Source organism: Populus nigra, chromosome 15 (assembly GCF_951802175.1).
Source record: "Populus nigra chromosome 15, ddPopNigr1.1, whole genome shotgun sequence".
Lineage (NCBI taxonomy): Eukaryota > Viridiplantae > Streptophyta > Magnoliopsida > Malpighiales > Salicaceae > Populus > Populus nigra.
Window position 1 is genome coordinate 12,977,852 of NC_084866.1, and position 20,073 is coordinate 12,997,924.

General features: G+C 35.7%; 2 protein-coding genes across 4 annotated transcripts; both read right to left on the minus strand.

Moving 5' to 3' along the window:
* Positions 1–4,805: 4,805 nt before the first annotated feature.
* LOC133674335 (ankyrin repeat-containing protein BDA1-like) lies at positions 4,806–7,078 on the minus strand. Its single transcript, XM_062095379.1, has 3 exons — positions 6,327–7,078; positions 5,086–5,891; positions 4,806–4,974 (listed from the first exon to the last, which is right to left on the minus strand). The coding sequence occupies exons 1-3, from the start codon at positions 6,894–6,896 to the stop codon at positions 4,941–4,943; spliced, it is 1,410 nt and encodes a 469-aa protein (XP_061951363.1). The 5' UTR covers positions 6,897–7,078; the 3' UTR covers positions 4,806–4,940.
* Positions 7,079–12,808: 5,730 nt separating this feature from the next.
* LOC133674482 (CBL-interacting serine/threonine-protein kinase 23-like) lies at positions 12,809–19,476 on the minus strand. Of its 3 annotated transcripts, none has more exons than XM_062095596.1 (15): positions 18,491–19,471; positions 18,196–18,258; positions 18,025–18,096; positions 17,814–17,921; positions 17,592–17,672; positions 17,439–17,492; positions 17,226–17,351; positions 16,376–16,465; positions 16,139–16,258; positions 15,916–16,050; positions 15,395–15,511; positions 14,989–15,045; positions 14,834–14,908; positions 14,005–14,092; positions 12,809–13,105 (listed from the first exon to the last, which is right to left on the minus strand). In XM_062095596.1, the coding sequence occupies exons 1-15, from the start codon at positions 18,689–18,691 to the stop codon at positions 13,080–13,082; spliced, it is 1,413 nt and encodes a 470-aa protein (XP_061951580.1). In that variant the 5' UTR covers positions 18,692–19,471; the 3' UTR covers positions 12,809–13,079. The 3 variants fall into 3 exon arrangements, with proteins under 3 accessions (XP_061951580.1, XP_061951581.1, XP_061951582.1); XM_062095597.1 differs by having other exon boundaries at positions 18,025–18,109; positions 18,491–18,559; XM_062095598.1 differs by lacking the exons at positions 12,809–13,105; positions 14,005–14,092; positions 14,834–14,908; positions 14,989–15,045 and having other exon boundaries at positions 15,476–15,569; positions 18,491–19,476.
* Between the last annotated feature and the right edge of the window lie 597 nt (positions 19,477–20,073).

The window sequence follows — 20,073 nt, forward strand, 5'->3', positions numbered from 1 at the left end:
AGCTTTCCGCTTTCAAGTATATGAATAATATTTTCCTTGAGAAAAATGAAGGAAAGAAATTTATATATTTTAATTGTTCTTTAATTATACACTCAATTAACAAAGACTCACATTAATTATACCCTCCCTCTCTCGTTAAACGATAATAAACTAATCAACTTAAATATTGATTTCGCCTGAACCATGACGTCGGCAAAGCTGGTTTCAGGCATTTGCTAGCATTCGATGTAACATGTCCTTTCGTCTCTCTTCCTCTCTCTCTACGAGAACAACGTTGTAGACCAAAGAATTATGTTCATTTCCTACTAGCAGGTAGGTAGCCCTTTATTAAAAATACGACCAGACACGGTCTAAATCCACTTTTTTTTCCGTGGGAATTCTGGTTCATATGTCCACGTGTTGCTTTAATTAATTAAATAATTCCAATCTCTAGGGAGACCAGGCACGCTGCAAGCCACGATCGGGGGGGGAATGTACATGGTCATAATTGACCCGCAGTTCCTCGCGTGAAATACCAAAACACCTTCCTTCTCTTTTATTAAATATATAATGCTCCAGAAAACATGAGCATAATCATCTTCATACGATTAACAACCACTTATAAGACTGCCATGACACTTTTCTCAAATATATTCAGATGCTTTGGTGATGCGTCTAAAAGCCAAAGAAGGGTATGCACAGGGGGTGTTTGTGTTCTTAAAGAGCAGAGCAAACTAGGCAATACAAGATCCGAGACAAAGCGAAAGCGAAGAAATCAGCACTCATGTTTTTGATTTTTCATTGATAAGGTATCCAGGTTTGTAGTTATTAGCGTTAAGAAGTGACTTGGATCAAAGAATTATGCTACTTAATTTTCTCTTAATACAATCTCAAATATTGTGAAGTAGGGGCCTCTGCATGTTGTTCGTCATGCAAAGTTCTTGACTACCATGTGTGGGATATTTGAATTGATGGGATTTATCATCATGTGTTCTCCAATTTGATTTGTTTTCTTTATTTAGATCTTGATTCATGTATCAATAAATTCAAGCGGTTTTGTACCTGTTTTTCTTATGAGCAAGAGAAGAGCCTCTTGGCTTTGCAACTTTTGAGAGGGTTTTACATGGATCCACACTCATCCATGCCATACTCTGAGTATATCAAAATGTATTTTTTTTTTATATAGATGGTATCAGATTTGGAGGATGATAATGTCTAGGTTTCTTTTTATTGAAAACTTGGTGTTTTAACACCATATTCTTCCGCCTGGGCCTTGCAAGCAAGACCTAGCGGCCTCCCATGCGTGAAAATGAAAACCATAAATATAAATAAATTGAGGCTTTATGATAACAATTAAAATATGGCACAAGGATGGTGGAAACATCCTCTCTTCCTCGCCTACGTTGATCCCAATTCATACCAATTTGTTAGTCAAATTTGCGGAGGAAAAACAAACCAGAAATTTTGGTTCTACCGATGTTGAGAACGTGGCTTTGGTGCTCATCCCTACTGCGCTCTTGGGAAGAACCATTATCAAGCAAGGGGGCAGTTACAAGTATGTCATCCATCCTCCACCCCTTGCTTAAGTGGAGAAGGCAGAGGATTTCCCTGCATGCCATCCTTTCAGTGCGCCATGTGATGATTTGGCTTTGGAATGTACTGATTCTAAGTGCAGTTTTATCATCCACGGGGAAAAAAGAAGGTTGCAGGCATTCATGATCCGAATAGTGAACTGGAATGGAAATTTATATCTTGAACACAAGAAAATATCCATCTTCAACTACAGCTACTGCAATTTCTCAACCATATGCTCCTCCATATTCCCTTCTCTTTAACATGTCTCTCCAAATAAGCCCCGACAACACCACATGATCGATCACTCAATCTCAAACACAGTCTCTCAAACTAAAAGTTCTATATGTTGGTATCGCTTGCTATCCATTGCCTCAGTGTTTACTAACTAAGCATGTCTCTTCTATCATAGAACCTACTTGTTTCTCTGAAGCTTTTAAACATCACCGATGGCATACAACCATGAACATTGAATCTAATGCTCTTGTATGAAATAATACATGGGATCTTGTACCGCCTAAGCCTAGTCATAATCTGGTTGGCAACAAATGGATATTATCATCACATGGTGTGGACTACACAAAACCTTTAGTCTCGTGGTTAAGACATGAACTATATATACGATTATTACTATCTTTAGCCATCGCACGACAATTAAGTATTAGGTAAATTGACATCCAAAATACCTTTCTACATGGTCTACTACAAGAGGAAGTCTACATATATATGGCCTGAAACAGGCTCCTAGAGCCTGGTTTTATAGGCTAACAGACATTGTACCTCCTTATTCACCCTTCACACTGCTGATTTCTCTATTTTCATCCTCATATACGTTGATGATATAATCATCACCAGGACTAACTCTACTGAAATTGACAAGTTTATTCAGCAACTTGGTGTTGTCTTTCCTATTTTCTCGATGTAGAAGCCTTGTTTAATGGACATGATCTGTTTTTTGACGGAAAGAAAATATGTAGCTGGCTGGCCTATTACAATGAGTTCACATACATGAAGTCAAGCCTTGTTCCACTCCTATGAGTACCACTTGTATTCTATCTAAGTTTGACAGCTCTGATTTTTCAGATCCTCAACTCTGTCACAACACTGTTGGTGCATTACGTTACTTGGGATTCCCTCGATTAGATGTTGCTTTCAGGGTCCACTGTGTTAGCAAATCCATGCATCAACCCATGAATAATCTTTGTCAAGTTGTCAAACGCATCCACAACAAGCTAAGGCATTTGTTTCAGAAGTACATCAGATCACTCTTTTCAAAGGTTCAATGATGCTGACTGGGCTGGTGATAGAGCTGATAGACATAGTGTTGGGGCCTATTGTATCTGTCAGGGAACCAATATGATGAGTTGGAGCTGCAAACAACAACAAACCGTTGCTCGTAAATGAATCAAAATATAAATCCCTCTTAAACACAGCAGCTGAAATACACTGGCTCCAATCCATTCTCCATGATCTATAGCTTCCCTTTGTAACCAGTCCAAAACTATGGTGTGATAACATTGGAGCTACTTACTTGTCCTCTAATCTGATTTTCCAAGCCGGACTAAACATGTTGAAATTGATTTTCACTTTGTTAGGGATCAAGTTTTAGCAAAAAACACTTCAAGTCTCTTTTCTATCTACTAGGGATTAGCTTGCAGATTTATTAACTAAGCCACTGTCAACCATTCGTTTTCAGCTACGGCAGGACAACCTTCATGTTCAAGAACTGCCCTTTCGGTTGAGGGGCCGTGTTGAAGATTTAATTCAAAACTGAAATTCCTTGTTGATATTTCAGGCTAACCAATTTGGTTGTTAACACTGTGATATTATCCTTTGGTTTTAATAGATAACTCTTTCTCTTGAGAAATTCTTCTTCTTGTGGATTCCTACAGTTTTCGATCGTCAAAGGGAGAAAAAGACTACTGCGTTTTTCTCTCCAATTATTAAAAAAAAAACACCAAGCTTGCTTTTCTTTCCAATAGTTAAAAAAAAACACCAAGTTCATTAAGCTCTGAGATCAATGGTTGAAAACACTAAATCCAAGCTCTGCAAGTATTTGGATGAGCCTCCCAAGCTTTATTGATTAACCACTCTTATCAACACACTTATAAACACAACTTTCTATTCTGTTTTCTAATCTGATTACACTGTCCCTTATAGGAAGATTACACCTCTAATTATTCTAATCTACGTAGGAATCTAACTATCTAATTAAAAAATGATTATAATAAATTAGTCTAAGACAAATCATTTTTGATAAAAGATTCCTACATTAACTAGGATAATATCTAATAGATAGCAGAAACCCAGCCACCCCTGAATCCATCCATTTTTATTGCTTTCTTGATGAGTACTTCCTAGGTATATATACTCTTTTTTATATATATATAATACCTAGGTATATATACCAAGCCGTATCTCTGTAGACTTGTTGGGTAACTCTAAATTTGAGAATTCTTTTGTGATATCCGTTCTTGATCTCGTTTAGTATACCACTTTTTCCTTATCATTCGAAAACTGTGGTTGGTCACAGGTCCTTGTTAAATGGTGAAATCCACTGTGGCTTAGGTATCTTAGGTCAACAGTTGTCAAATCAACTGGTCAGAATTGTCAACTGGTTAGGTCCTTCACTTCATGATCTGCAGATGCCATACGTTCTCTGCTCTCTTCTTGGTTTTTCAAAGCATAGTTTTACTTGAAACTCTCATTTGTTTGATACTATCCAGAGATGGAGAGCCATGACACGAACCAAGGCTAAGAGCAAGAGCGAGAAATTTCCACCTCCTCGTCAGGAGGCAGAAGTTGGACATCCTATGGATCAATCACATATTCGATTCAAAATCATCTTCTGTTTAAAATGATGGTGCTATTGGTGGTCCTCCCAGAAGAAGGAAAACCAATAGAGAAGATCCTCAGATGGAAGCATCTCGGAAATTTATCCGTCCATTTAATCCAGCACCTGTAAGCCCATCAATGAAACTATCATTCAAGGGTAAATCAGGGGTTTTTGGCATTCGGAGGTGGCTACAGTTATGAGTTGAATTTTTTCCCTTTGGATTATGTGCTTAGTTTTCATTTTGTTTCTTTTAAACTAGGATTAGAAGTGCTCTTCCTCATTCATCTCTATCGACTGCAAGCCTTGATCCAACCATAGATATCCTGCACCGTTAAAATGATGATAACCTACCAGCAAAAACAAAACTAGTCTTCCATGCTTTCGTTTCTTAATTCAAAGCAAAAAAAGACATGCCTCAGACATGTAAAGTAGCTTGTCATTCAAAATCAAATTGGTGTTACAAGAAAATCAAGTTCTTAATCCAGAACATTAACATTCAATCAGATCTCATCATGCAGGACATCATTAGCATTGCTTTTCTGATTCAATTCGTTCATTCTCCTCGCCTCTCTTCGTTGCGGCGAAATCTGCAAAGAACATTTAGATACAATTAGTATCCAGAAACACAAAAACTAGAGCTACAAAAAACATGGATAATATGAACGTAATGGTTCTGGTCAGTAAATGGCTCTATTCACCTCTGTAACCATTTCCGGAGATATTGGTAGGTCCAAGCAAGCTGCCATATTACGTTAAGTAGGATTACAACCAAAATCAAAGCTCGAAGTGGAAATACATTTGCAACGCTTGTATCGGTAACAATAGCCACCCCAAATACAAACTCTGCTGCAGCAGTTAGCAAGAGAATGCACATCATAGGCAACAAAAGAAGTGAAGTAGATTGCCAGTCCCACAGGAAGACTTCAGTCAATGCTACAACCACAATTGTTGCTATTGACAAGAAAAAGCACAGAGAATTGCACAAGATAAAATTAAGGAATCGTTTTTTGCCTAGTTCCCAACTTATGGATAGTCCAGGCTTGTGTGAGTCACCTTCACTGACGCTCGCCAACTCGAACAAACCTAAGAATAATGAATTGCTCCATGAGTTGGGATCGGTGTCATTATTGCCATCAGCAGCAGCAGTACCAGATTTAGTAGCATTGGATGAAGCCCATTCTTGCCACACACCTCCAGGAGGATTCATTCCTACTTCAAAAGATAATGAGGCAAAGATTGCTGCCAAAATACCAATGCCATTCTTTAATGAACCAACAAACTTTTCCCTTCTAGCTTCTGAGCTTCGTTGTTGCGTAGTGACAATGGATTGCTCTAATCGTTCAATTCGCTCTGTAAGCTCTGCTCCTACACTTCGGATTATTTCTTGTATTTCATCTTCATCATTAGATCCTGTCGTCGCTCTTACTGCCAAATGTAAAGCAGTAAGACCTTCAAAATTAACAGCATTCACATCCACATTAGTCCGTGACAAAAGCCTTACCATCTGCAGAATCAAATTTTCACTTTAATTAATTGTGCAATCAACCGCAACTTAACAATAAATTCATGCACAAATATGTTCGTCTAGTGATTAAGATACTGCTATATCCCTATATCCCTGTAAGAATAAAAATACAAATTCGATCTTCAGAAAATACACTTGTTGGGAGAAGCAACCACAAACCCTGAATAAAATTAATCTCATTCTTAAAAAAGATGCGAGAATACCCAAATAATAAAAAAAAAATTATACCATTTAGTATGAATAATTATATGTTTCATAAAGTAATTTCTACCGTAAAAGGGATGCATCTATGGCTTATAGAACTTCTCAAATTAAAATGCCTCAACAGGCTTCAAGGGTCTTTATACTACTGGAGCCAAAGCAAACAATCTCGAAAAGAGAAACTTGAAAGTAACAGCAAATATCGTTCATTACCTTTGACTTTTTTCCAGCACAAGCAAGGTGAAATATGGTATTACCGCCTACATCCACGGCATTGAAAAGCTCATTGCCAATTTGGTATTGATTGGCAAGCTGAATCAACAACTCTAGTGCCTGGTATCGATTGTGTTTCACGGCAAGATGCAGAACAGTCTCCCTGCTCGAGGTAAGCTCATTTGCTGATTCATTTGTAAAAAGCTCTGTCAAGATTTCCCTCCTTCCTCTAATGGCAGCCGAGTGAAGGGGAATATTTCCGTCCTCGTCTTTTTTAAGAGCAAGATCAGGTCGAAGAACAAGCATTTCCTTCACAATCTCCAGGTGCCCTTTTGCTGAGGCCAAATGGATGGGGCTAAGACCTTGCTGGTTAAGTTCGTCTGCTAATCCAGGATAATTCTGCATCACTTTCATGGCAAACTGAGTATGACCAAGAAGTGCAGCAACGTGCAATGGTGTGTTTGACGTAGTGACGGTTACAGTATGGAGGATTAGAGGATCTTCTCCAATTAATTCTTGCAAGGTATTCACATCCCCTCTGGAAGCTGCATCAAACAATCTAGCATCCATTGAAATGAATCAATGGTCACATTCCACCGCTCGTGTTTTTATAGGGTAAGGAAGGTAAACGAAAAGCTAGAGAACCACTTAATTTTCTGAGAAATTCCACAAGCGCCAGAGCTGTTTCTGTACACTTCTGAAACTTCACACTCCTTTCTTTTCGTATGAAAAAGAAAGCCGAAAGAAAGAAGATTGACACATAAATTGACTTGTGAAAACATATAAATTGACTTGTGAAAACATATAAATTGACTTGCGAAATTACACGGAAGCTCATGCGCATTTTGGGTTGATACAAATAATTATACCAACTTGATTTTTTAGTATATTATTTAAGTCCTGCCTCCAACCTCCAAACTTCTTAAAAGAAAAATGGTATCAAGCAACTCCGCTGTCAGTGAAGTGATTCCATTATGTAAAGTCTTTTGGCATGGGTAACTAATTATGTCTGAAACGACTTGGTAAACTTCCAAAGACTAAGAAACTCTAAATGTTTACTGCGTTGGACTCCATCAAGTGGGAGACGTAGAAAAATCAACTTTGGTTTTTTGACGAAGCAGTGGTGACAAAACAAAAGCAGAAAGAGGAGGACGTTTGATGTTTCCTTCATCGCATGACGATTTGAGCACTGTACAAATGAAATTTTAAGATGTTATTTCATGGTACAAGCTTGTTGGAAGAAGGATGGTTGTGCTATAAGATTATAAACATTAATGCAAACAAATCTTAAAAATAAAAAAAATAAGAGGAAAATATATTTTTATTAAGTATTTCTCTCTAAACTCTCTTAGTTATTTTTTTTTGTGCTTCTTAATACCATCGAATTACAAGCCTTTTATAGGTACAAAATCCTAAATAATTAAGAAATTAAACTAATATAAGAAAATTCTAATTTGAACAAGAATTGTACTCTACCCACTGAACTGGTCAACTGATTTATTTAATCCAGTCAGTCGACTGGTTCTTCTGTTATTCAGAAAAACCAGAAATTAAGTTTAATTTTCAATACCCCCTCTTAAACTTAATTTCTTCATAACTCCCAACATATCTCTTATTTTGATAAAGACAAAAAACATAATTTTTCAATGGCTTTGTGAAGATATCTGCGACTTGGTCTTGTGTCTTCACATACTTAACTTCAATTTTCTTGTTTATATACAATCTCTTAGGTGATGAAATATTGTGTCAATGTGCTTACTTTTGTCATGAAATCTGGATTTTTAGTTAAGGCAATGACTGATGAGTTGTTCACATAAATCTCTATAGGATTTTCTTGTAGCATTCACAATTCTTTCAATAATCTTCTTAGCCATATGGAATGATAAGCACATGATTTAGTAACTACAGATTCAGCTTCACATATTAACAAAATGACTATAGATTAATTTTTTAAATTCCAAATGAATGTTGTGTCTCCCATATAGACAAAACTTGTAATGTTTTTTCTATCATCCATATCTCCAACCCAATCACTATCAATAAACCTATAAGTTCAAAGCTATTAAAATAACCATAGAACAAGCCAAAATCAATAATACCTTTTGAAGAATTTGCTTCAATTCTTTGAAGTGTGTCATGGTTGGTGTCTTCAGAAATTTACTCATAAGTTCTCCAAAAATAAATATTTGGACGAGTGCATGTCAATTATCTTCTCTTCTTCATTATTCTTTGATATCTTTACTCCACACTCAACTGGAGTATTTACTCTTGCACAATCCTTTATCTTGAACTTCTTGAGAACCTCCCTTGCAAACTTCTCTTAATTCACAAAGATTTCATCTCCTCTTTATTTGATCTCAATCCCTAAGTAGTAGGACATGGAACCAATATCCATCATCTTAAACTCCTTAATCATTGCTTGTTTGAAGTCTCCAAACATCTTTGAATTATTTCCTATAAAGATCAAGTCATCCATATATAAACATACAATAAGAGTATCATTACTCTCTTTGATCTTTATATAAATAGCATATTCATGGGGGCATTTAACAAATCCATTCTTTAATAAATATCCATCAATATGACTATTCCAAGTCCTTGAGGCTTGCTTCAATCCATACAAGACTTTGTTCAACTTTAATACATTGTTTCATGTCCTTTCACTTCATATTTCATAGGTTGCTCAATGTAGACCTTCTTTTCAAAACCTCCTTTTAAAGAAAGGCTAATTTGATATACATTTGATAGATTCTCCATCTATTTTGGGTAATAGTGATAATGATTAATCAAATGGTCATCAATCTAGTAACGGGAGCAAAAATCTTATCATAGTCAATCTCATAGTTTTGACTATAGCAATTTGCTACTAACCTTGTCTTATTTGTGTCATTCTTTTTTTTATGTAGATCCATTTGAAACCTATTGGTTTTTTTTCATTTGATCTAGTAACCAATTTCTATGTGTTATTCTTTTCAATAATGCAATCTCCTCATCCATATCAATTCTCCATTTTGCATCATTTATTGCTTTTTCAAACACTACATGATCTCATATAGTAAGGTGATAATATAATATTACATCATCATTCATTGGATTAATTACCTTATATAAGTCATCAAGCCTTCTCATCTTTTTTTGTGGACTTGGTGGAGTGCCAAAGTTTACATGCCTAAGTCTCATATATCAAAACCAAGTCTTATCCTTCACACATGCATTTAGGCATATTTGTCTCTATGTTTAGCAAGACTACATTTACAATCATAGCTCCTTTAGTGTCAAGTAATATCAAAGTACGATCTTTCATTTTAATCTCATACCCCTTCTCTAACAATTGTCATAAGCTTAACATATTGCTTTTCACCGTTAGTATATAATAGACATCACCAATAAATTAATGACTTTTATTTTTCAATTTAATTAAAATCGTACAATTTCCTTTGATAGAAACCTTTGAATGATTCACAAAAGTGATATTACCTCTAATTGCTTCATCAAGCTCCATGAATATGTCTTTGTCTCAACATATATGGTTACTAGCTCCATTGTCTAGATATCACATGTTCTCTTTGTCTTGCATTCTCTTATCATACAGTAGTAATAGGGTGACTTCCTTCTCCTCTTCTGTCACTAGATTTGCATTCTCCCCAACCATTTTGGTTAGACTTCACCAATCTCTAGTATAGTGACCTACCTTTTTGATAATTATAGCATTTAACTTTTGATTTGTCAAATCTGGATTTCAGATTGTCACTGTCAGTGTAATCGGTCGACCGATTTGCTTAATGCGGTCAATCAATTGACCTATTGAGGCTGCCATAACCTTCTTTTTTAAATCCACCTCTTCCCTCCTCTTTCTTTGCTTTGTCCACATCCTCTACCCCTTTAAGAATATCCAGAATATCCAGAATCATCTTGCTTTTTAAAAAATACTTATGCACCCATATCTTCTTGAATCTCATTGACTTTTTCATTATATGCTTGTAATTTTCCCATGAGACCTTGAATTGTAAGAAAATCTATATTTTGTCATTCCTCTATTGCGACTACAACATAATGAAATTTCTTTTGCAGTGAGCATATGATTTTCTCTACTATATATGTCTCTTTCATCTTCTCCTTGTATCTCTTCATTTGATTGTATATGACCAATACTCTTGCAAAGTATTCTAAAATATTCTATGATTCAAGCATATGTAATTTTTCAAAGTCACCACGTAGCTTTTGTTGACATATCCTTATCACATTATCATCTTCTTAGTTTAATTCTTGCATAACTTCTCATACTTGTTTGGCGGTGGTTGCGTTGACTACTATCTTAAAAGTGACATCATCTAGACATTGGTGAATGATTGTTAGTGCTTGTTGATCCTTCCTTCGTAGCTTTTGCATGACCTCTCTTTGAGCTGAAGTCAACGTTGCTCCATCTATAAACTCCTCAAAACCTTTTTCAATCGTCTCTCCTACATCTTGGAAATCTAGTCAAGCTTTTACTCGAATACATCAAGTTTCATAGTTATCCTTTGTCAACTTAGGATATTGAAGTGGGAAGTTTGAATTGACTATGTTAAATAATCAAACATAAACTCTGATACCACTTGTTGGGAGAATGATAGGTGAGGTATAAGATCAAAAACAGTAATGCAAAGTTAAAAACTCAAGAACAAGAACAAGATTGAGAAGAAGATATACTTTTATTAATTATTTATCTCTAAGCTCTCTTAGTTATTCTCTCTTTTGTTCTTATTCATAGTCTTGAATTACAAGTTTTTTTTTATAGGCATAAAATCTTATACAATCAAGGAATAAAACTAATACAGAGAAATCATAATCTGAACATAAATGGTATTCTGTCAACTGAATCGATCAATTGTTTTTGAACCGGTCGACCGCTTCAACTTATTTTAGTCGGTCGGCCGGTTCTCAACTGGTAGACCGGTTCCTTTATTTCTCAAAATCAAAATTTAGTTTACTTTCAATATGCTCCGGGCATGAAAATAGGTGAATGTTCCTCGACCTATTCTCTGGACATTTGGTCCACAGATGCTCATAGAAAGAAGCTTTAGAAGAGCGTCAGCAATAGACTGCCTGATAATGGAGATCAACAAGTACACAGTTGCCAAGTACCCGAGGAAGATCTACTGTCAATACGGTTGAAAATGTTATTTTCTTAGCAATGTTTTCGGACAACATTCCCGGTGTATATCTACTGAACCTCCAGTTTTTGTGGCAACAAAAGGCAATCCATGAGCTGCTGCATAATCGACAAAGGAGCAACAATTTACATTGAGTCCCTCCTGAATAATAACAAGTCATAAGGACAAACTATTATTCGTATTAGAAGTGCACCTCAATTAAATTTATCCCAAATGGCTCAACGAAAGCCGGATTGATGAAAACACCCTGCACAATTTCCTAATCAGAATGGGATATCTGACAACAAATTACCATGGTCTGTGCTTGTTTTTGGAAAGAGAGATAGAGGGACTGAGCTAAGAACATACACCAAGAAAAAGAACTAAAATGGATTACAACAATCAAATGAGACAGTAAACCAAATACAACAGAACCAAATACAACAGAACGCTTACTAAACGTTGAAAAAAAAAAGACTTTGAAAAGTTGTTTTAATTGAAGTTGATTGTTATTTTTTAACCGAATTCTTTCAAATTGAAGACTGTGGGTTTTTATAGTCCTCTAGAGTTTTTTTTAAAAAAAAATTAATGAAACAATGTTTGAAAGTGGGTATTTTAGTTGGAAAAAATGGTAACATGGATTTTCTGCTATTTGGTGGATAAAAACTATACCAGAGACGGCGCATCTTGTGAAATGTCAAATGACAAGTCGAGGACGGCGGACACACACACATTTCAAGTATATCAGAGACGGCGGACACGACTGGGCATCAAACATTTCAAGTATATCAGAACTTTTGGATGATCCATTGTCATGTATATTGTCAAACACTTCCATATTATTTATTTAACATTTTTATTTTAGTAATTTCCAAAGAATTCAAATATATTTTACAGAAAACACGTTATGTTACATAAATTATTAATAATAAGGCGTATGAAAAATCCTCAACACATGAAAATCTCATGTTTTCATAAATTTATTAGGAAACACTATATTATGATTTACATGAAAAAGCTTTAACCTCATTCTATTTATACTTAAGAAATAAAATGTTAATTTATTTTTTAAATGTTGGGGAAAAACAAAGGGTATCGGGGGAAAGTCAAAGAAAAGAAGAAATAAAAAAGGAAAAAACTTACCCAAGGAGTGAGGAAAGGGGGGCTTAGCTCACGTGTTGTCAAGCCCATGCATACCTACCCAAGCGACCTAGACCCTCCTCGACGAAAAGAAGGAAAGAAAGAAACATGCACTCCACAAAAATTGATATTTATTATTATTATTTTATCATCACATAGAATAAAAGGAGAGATATTCATTTGGGAGCATCCAGGTGGAAACAGGGGAGATAAACATAATAAAAAAACTTTGTTTTAAACCGAACAAGGCCGAGGGTTATGATACATTCACAGTTTGGAGAAAAACCAACCAAGCCCAGTTATATATAAAAGTTTGGACAAGACCACGCCTACGTAGGTATGAATGAGTTTGTTCTGGGCACAAGGAACACATCAATGAAAGCTACATTATGTTCCGCCCATTAACCTTCATATCATTCATGAGGAAAGAAAAGAAGAAATAATCAACATTTGGATTTTACAAGGGGAAAAAAAAACCCAGTTATCGAGCAGTAACCTGAGCAACACCTGCAGAGAAAAAGATAATCAAAACTTAATGCTTGTACACGATTAGGGGAGGAGAAAAAGCAAATGCATACTGAAACTTGGCTAACCTAAAGTTAAAACTGTTTTTTATTTTATTTTTGCAATATTAAGACCCAAGTGCTACAAAAATGGACGCTAATTCCCCTGCTTCCATGATATGGAACCCATCTAAAATCACTATAACTTTCATATACGACATGTGATGTCACATCCCCTCTACTTTTTCTTTAATTACGATTTTCTCTTCAATAATTTATTCCTTCTTCCCATTGTAATGCTTAAAATCTCTCGGAAACATATATACCAAACCCCCCCCCCCCCCTCTTTTGAATGTTGCATTGAATTGATGTAGTTGTTGATTGGTGTTTGGAAATTCATGATAAAACACGCAATTAAATTATGAAAAAAGAAGGAAGTGAATTTTCAATCAAATGCCTTTGTAAAACTAGGACATGAGAGATTTCTATTTTTATATGAAGAGATAAGGTGATGGAAAAGAGAGGAAAATTATTGAAGAAAGCAAAGAAGAATGAAAAAGAAAGGAGAAAAATCAGAGAAATGGCTAGTGTTGGTAGGTTAGAAACTGTATTGGACACGTATGAGGTGTGAAGGTAATGGTAAAGAGAATCAAAAAGGGCACAGCCTAAGGGAATTAGGTAACTTCCTATGGAGTAAGAAATTATTGCCCTTCCTAAAATATTTTTCCTCGCATAGCATGTTGTATTCGTTTTCCAATCATTTTACAGAATGCTGTGCACAGGTCAATTTTTTTCCACAAAATTTGTTCTGTATGCAGAGTCTCCAGGGAATAAAAAATTTCAGAGACTCAATATTACAGGCCCTGAAAGACTGCACTTAACATACAAGTAATGAATACTAACCATTTGTCACTGCCTCTTCTTCCTCCTTTTCTTCATCAATTGTTTTCCATACGATATCTTTCAGTCCAGTTGAGAGGTTCTTGTAAAACTGTCATTTAAACCAGTTGAATTCAAATTTAGACCTCATAGCAATTAAGGATAAAAGGAGGAATTAACTAATAATACAGTTGATAGAGCAACAATGCCAGTGGAGGCTGCTATATTTTTTTATGGCCTGTTAAGTCCACCCTATAAGAGCAGACACACGCAAATCTAGCCTTCAGCAGACTCCAAGAGATTACATGTCCCATAAAACATGCTAATGAATTTCGCTTGGCCTTATTCTTGAGCTACCATGCTATAGTGAACATTTTAACTTCGCCTTGAGCCTGGAAATCATTTTTAATTCAACTTGGCCCGGTAATGTATAATTCCATAAGCATGTTTTTTGTTTCAGTAATGGTAGTAATAACTGGAACATGAAATGGGAAAAGCTGAATCACAAATGATGTAGTTATTGGCTAGTTCTTGGCATCAATGTGTACGCCATCAACTGTGGTTGAGTATCTCAAGTACCCCTCCCAGTCAAGCCTCTCTTTTTACTAAAAGCTTCATCTTGTCATAATTGTTTTGCATGAAAACTTAAATAAGCAAACCAGCTAAATATGTACTTTTCAAGAACAGCTCCATTCAGTTTGCAGCCAAACCATGGGTTACACACATGACCTAACTGCACAGGCATGAACTGATTGATGTAAAAGAATACAGAGACCAGGCATTCTTTGATGGAGGAGAAATTATTCATTATTGTTTTAATTTCCACAAGAGCACCAGTATTTAAAGGCCATACCTTGTGAAATTCCAGGGTATCTCCACCAGACTTGCGAACCTCGACCATATAAAGAGAAGGAGCCACTTCAAAGATCTGAACGATAGAGAAATCTTACACCCAGCTCAAACTACTACAGACAAGTTTGTCGCGGAAATCATTTCCTGAAGACATACCTCTGTTGCAACAGATAGACGACCCTTACGTCCATCCTTGTCCCCTTGAAGCTTCATCTGCAATTTGAAACAGCTCTTTCAGCAGAAACAATAATTTAACAGTTGACTGCCTAATAAAATCAAAGTTCTGAAGATATCCTCTTTTCTCAAGCACATAAAATCAAGAGTCCACTGAACCATATAGAAAAAGTTAAACATTGAAAAATCCAATTCACTTACGAAGGTGAAAGGACCAGAAAAGGATATTCAATTCACTTAAATCTTTCAGGATTCAAGTTTGAAGACAACTTTATGAAAACCATACAGACATAACAAATTGGATGCAAAAAGACTGCAGGAATCTTGCTAAACATGAATTAAACATTCCACTTAAAATTTTCATTTATTAAAGGGAGTGTTATCAAACCTTGAAGTTATTTTTCTTAACATCAAAACCCAAAGGCGCCGCTGCTGCTTCAATTTTTGAGATTATCTCACTAGCAGAATGTTTGGATGTGAATCTTGATTCCCTTTTAACAAGCCCCTATTTTCCAGATGAAAAGAAAGTCTCTTGAGTTCATAGTTGTGAAACTCAAAGATAACTGCATATTCAAGCAAATGGCATGGCTCATTAAACTATGATATTTAAAAAAAAAAACTTGCACTGGAGACATAGAAGTTGTTTCTGATTTTTGCTCGGCAACTATTTCACAAAATTGAGCAGGCTAAATATTTGAACAAAGTAGGAAAATGATCTAAGACATGGTTTTAAATAATAAAAGTTCGAGTTTATAATACTAAAGAGTATTCAACCATCAATCCTTGGAATAATTTTAAATTGAGAAGATCTCAATGCCAACAAATGTGACAAACTGTCAGACTCTCAACTTCTAACATTTTACAGATTTTCGCTTCATTTACAGAGAACAGCAAAGAGTTCAAACATACCATTTGTTTCTCAAAAAGACTACTAAGGTTAAGACCCTGAGAGGTAGAGATGAGTTCAAATGCATTCATGGTTACAGGAGCCATAGGCCCTATAAACCCTTCTTCTCGCCTCTCCACAACTAGGTTTCGAGAATCCTGTTAACCAAGAGGAACATCAAGTACAAACCCACAAGTGGTGCACTAAGATTGAAAGCATGATGCACAAGTGAACCACAAGAATTACCACTGATTCATTGAAGATAGAGTTCACATCGTCGAGACTAACATTAGCTTGTTCAAAAGCGGGTGGCTTATATCCTTTCTTAAACCATTCATTTTCAATAAGCTCGGCAATGGTGATACGCTGTTTCATACCATTAGCATGTACAGTAAGATGACAAGTACCTAATATTACAATGCATCATTCTAGAGAAGGAAAGAAGTACAATAAATTTATATGAAGGGAAGAGGGGGGGCAAACTGTCGAGGGATTAGGGTCAAGAATCCTTTTGATTAGTTTCTTTGCACTTGAGGAGAACCATGGAGGACACGTGAAGTCAGCCTTGAATATCTGCAGTCAAACGTAAACTGTATTTAGCCAATGTAAAATACAATAAAGCTCCATCCATTTAGGCACTGCTGAATACACTAATACCACATTTAGCTAATCTTACACAGCAACAGAAGAGGTTTACAAAAGCAGACATGCACAAAGGATCTGATTGCAAACCATGGGTCCACGATAAAGTTCTGTTTTACAAACCAGAATCAGATATCAACCTGCCACTCAATTCCCTATTTGAGTTTTTCACACATGCTCTCAGATTTTGTGGACGGCTTGTAAGAATATGTCAATGGCATAAACTGTACTAGCGATCATGACATTTTGCAAAATAATCAGAACTTGCTCATGATTGGCTTGTCTGAAAGCTCTCTCGACCTCATTCCTTCATTGAATGAGCCAAATCCAAGAAGAATTTAGGGTCTTCATTTTCCAAGTCATACTTGCCATGGCATAACTCCACCCATACATAATTGATTTTTGAACTTCCTAAATTATGGTTAACTTTCCAATCATAATAGTTGATAATAGTTCAACATTTTCATAGATTAGGTTCTATGAGGGTTTAAGAGATCTTGAAGATCTTTTCTACCCAACCATTTTCAGGTCAACATGATAAAATCAATAGGTATATAAATTAAAACTCGATGCAGTCCTCCACTATAGATGGAGTTTGGTTTCCCCAACTCTAGCATTTTATACAGGCACAGCCAGCAAAATGAAGTGGGTGTGTGCATACAAAGCGACCAGAAGGAACAGAAACAATCACCTTTTTGTATAGTGCCATCAGGTTGGCTTCTTCAAAAGGTAAGTAGCCAGCCATCAAGACAAAAAGAATCACGCCACATGACCACAAATCTGCCTTGGCACCATCATAGCCCTTATTGTTGATCACCTAGCAAGGTGAAACGCCAAGGAATAAATAAAAGACCAGAAATGGTTGAAGCTTTAAGAATTACTGGTTGCAGGAAAAGCTACACACCTCCGGAGCAACATAATTTGGTGTTCCACACGTTGTGTGAAGTAACCCATCTTCCTGGAGGAGAAATAAAAGATAAACAATTAGGAATTCTTCTGAAATGAAGGGACAATAATTGACCATAGCACAGAGTTCTCAGGTCAGAAATTAACATACTCTAACTTGCTGAGGTAGTGCACTCAATCCAAAATCCGAAACTTTAAGAATCCCATTAGCATCCATTAGCAGATTTTCAGGCTGTAGTTTAAAACCGCATGTCACAAACTTAGTTTATTACCGAAACTAATAAGAGATTAATCCATCAGCTTAACTGAAGAAATCTAAGGGTTTCATTCTCATTTTAACATTAGAATAAGAATCAAGGCAACAAAATCACACCTTCAGATCCCTGTGGTATACACCTCTGCTGTGGCAGTAATCTACAGCACAGATAAGTTGTTGAAAATACTTCCTCGCTTCATCCTCTTTCAACCTCCCCTTACTTGCCTAACACAAGAAAAATAGCACAAAAACCATAGAAAAAGTTAAGGCTTCCTCAAAAACACGCAGAACAATTTCAACATACTCATTTCAAACACATTAATCTTACAATTTTGTCGAAAAGTTCACCACCCGTCACAAATTGTAAAACAATGTAAATTTTGGTCTTGCTCGCCATCACCTACAACAGTAATCTTTCCTCAAGCTACTTCAACATCACAAAAATAACATAAAAAGAAAGATAACGACTTGCTTATTAATATTCCAAAAAAATTCCAACCTCATACATGCGGACGACATTAGGGTGTCTGATTAACTTCATTGTTGAAATCTCCCGTTTAATCTGCAAAAAATATAAAAATAAATACATATGTAGCAAACGACATGTCTCCCCAATCAAATTGACTTCTCTTTCTTTTCTTTTTCCGTAATTCTTAATTTTCCAATTCAATTTTCTCGGTAACCAAACAGAAAAAAAATCATAAACTAAAACTAACACAAAAATACCTTCAATTTAATTAAACAAAACTTCAGATTCACAGAATTATATGAAATTAAAAATAAAGAATAAATACCTGACCGATCATTTTGTGCTTAAGAACATTTTCTTTATCGAGAATTTTGATGGCAACATTCTCTTTCGTCTCAACGTTCCTAGCGAATTTCACCTTAGCAAAATTTCCTTCTCCGAGGGTCCTTCCGAGTTCGTATCTCCCCACACGTGTCTTGCTTCCGCTTCCTCCTCCACCACCACCACCACTTCTAGAAGACGACATTCTCTAACTAGAACCAGTTCAATTTCTCTCTCTAAAACTGAAAATCCTGTTTGTGATCGATCAAGATCTCTTCTTCTTGCATGGCTGCCATACCTGTGACTTGGCTACCCTCATCTTCGCTTTTTATTTATTTTTAATAAATATCTAAATAAGGCAAATGATATTAACAAATACAGAAACAATTTATGTTAAGATTGAAAAAGAAAAAAGATCGAGAGATCAAAGGGAAAGTAATGACTACTGACGGTTAGATCAGACAACCACCTCATAAAATCAAGACAAAATTGAAAATAAAACTTTTTTTCTCTGTGTAATCAGAGATTTCTTTGGGAAATAAATAAACAGATCAAATATTTCTTATCTTTCTAATTAAGTTCGGTAATAATCGAATAATTAAGGGTTAAGGCTAATGATGATAAAGTCTAGGAAACCTCAATTTAGTTCCTATCTATGTACTTATTTTAAATTCACTCCCAAGACAAATCAATCTATAATTTCGGTCCCTGATGCCTTTCACGTTTCTCAATTTCCATCCACCTCGTTTGGTGAATTATTGGAGGGAGAAAATATTTAGAAGGAGTAGCTACCTTTGAGTAAGAACGCAGCCGTCTTAAAGTCAACCATCGCTGTTGATTTGAGTGCAATCTGGACGTTTTCCAAGTCTCGGGGCCCTTTGACTGTCAAGGTTCGAACTGGACAGGGGCGATTCGACGCCATGGTCACTTAACCTGTTGATTCTGAGCCTTTCGAATCAGAGACGGCGCCGCAACTGTTGATTCTGCGTTTTCATTAGGGTAAATTCCAACTTGCCTCCAAGATTTATGTGTTGTGTCAATTTCATCTGAAATCTTTTACTTAATTAATTGATTACATATTTTTCGTAGGAATGGTAACATAAAAAGTAAATATTAATCTCTTCTCCGAGGTAAATAAGCAAACTAAAATTACGAAAAATTAAAAAAGAAAATCAATAGAAGAGACATTGTTTGTAGTAAAACAAGAATGATAAAAATTGAGAGGGCTAGCTTCACAAGAAATTTCTAGATTTTATTCCCTTAATAACAACAACATTATCTTTTTTCTTTCTAAATATTACGGTTAAATGAAATTATGAATCAGATGAATTTGAATCTTGCCCTTCATTTTATTTTTTTTTGAAATGGAGGCCACCATAGCTGCTGGACACACTAGCTCTCTTTTCTCCTCCATCCCAATTGAATCTTCTGCTCTTACTGCTCCTTTATTCACATTCATTCATGTCCTTGTGATTTCTGCACCACTCTCTTGTTGAAATACACCACATGCAGTGTTTGGTGTAAGTAATATAAAACAATATATACCAGAGAGTATAGACTTCTCTAACTTTTTTATCTGGCAAAATC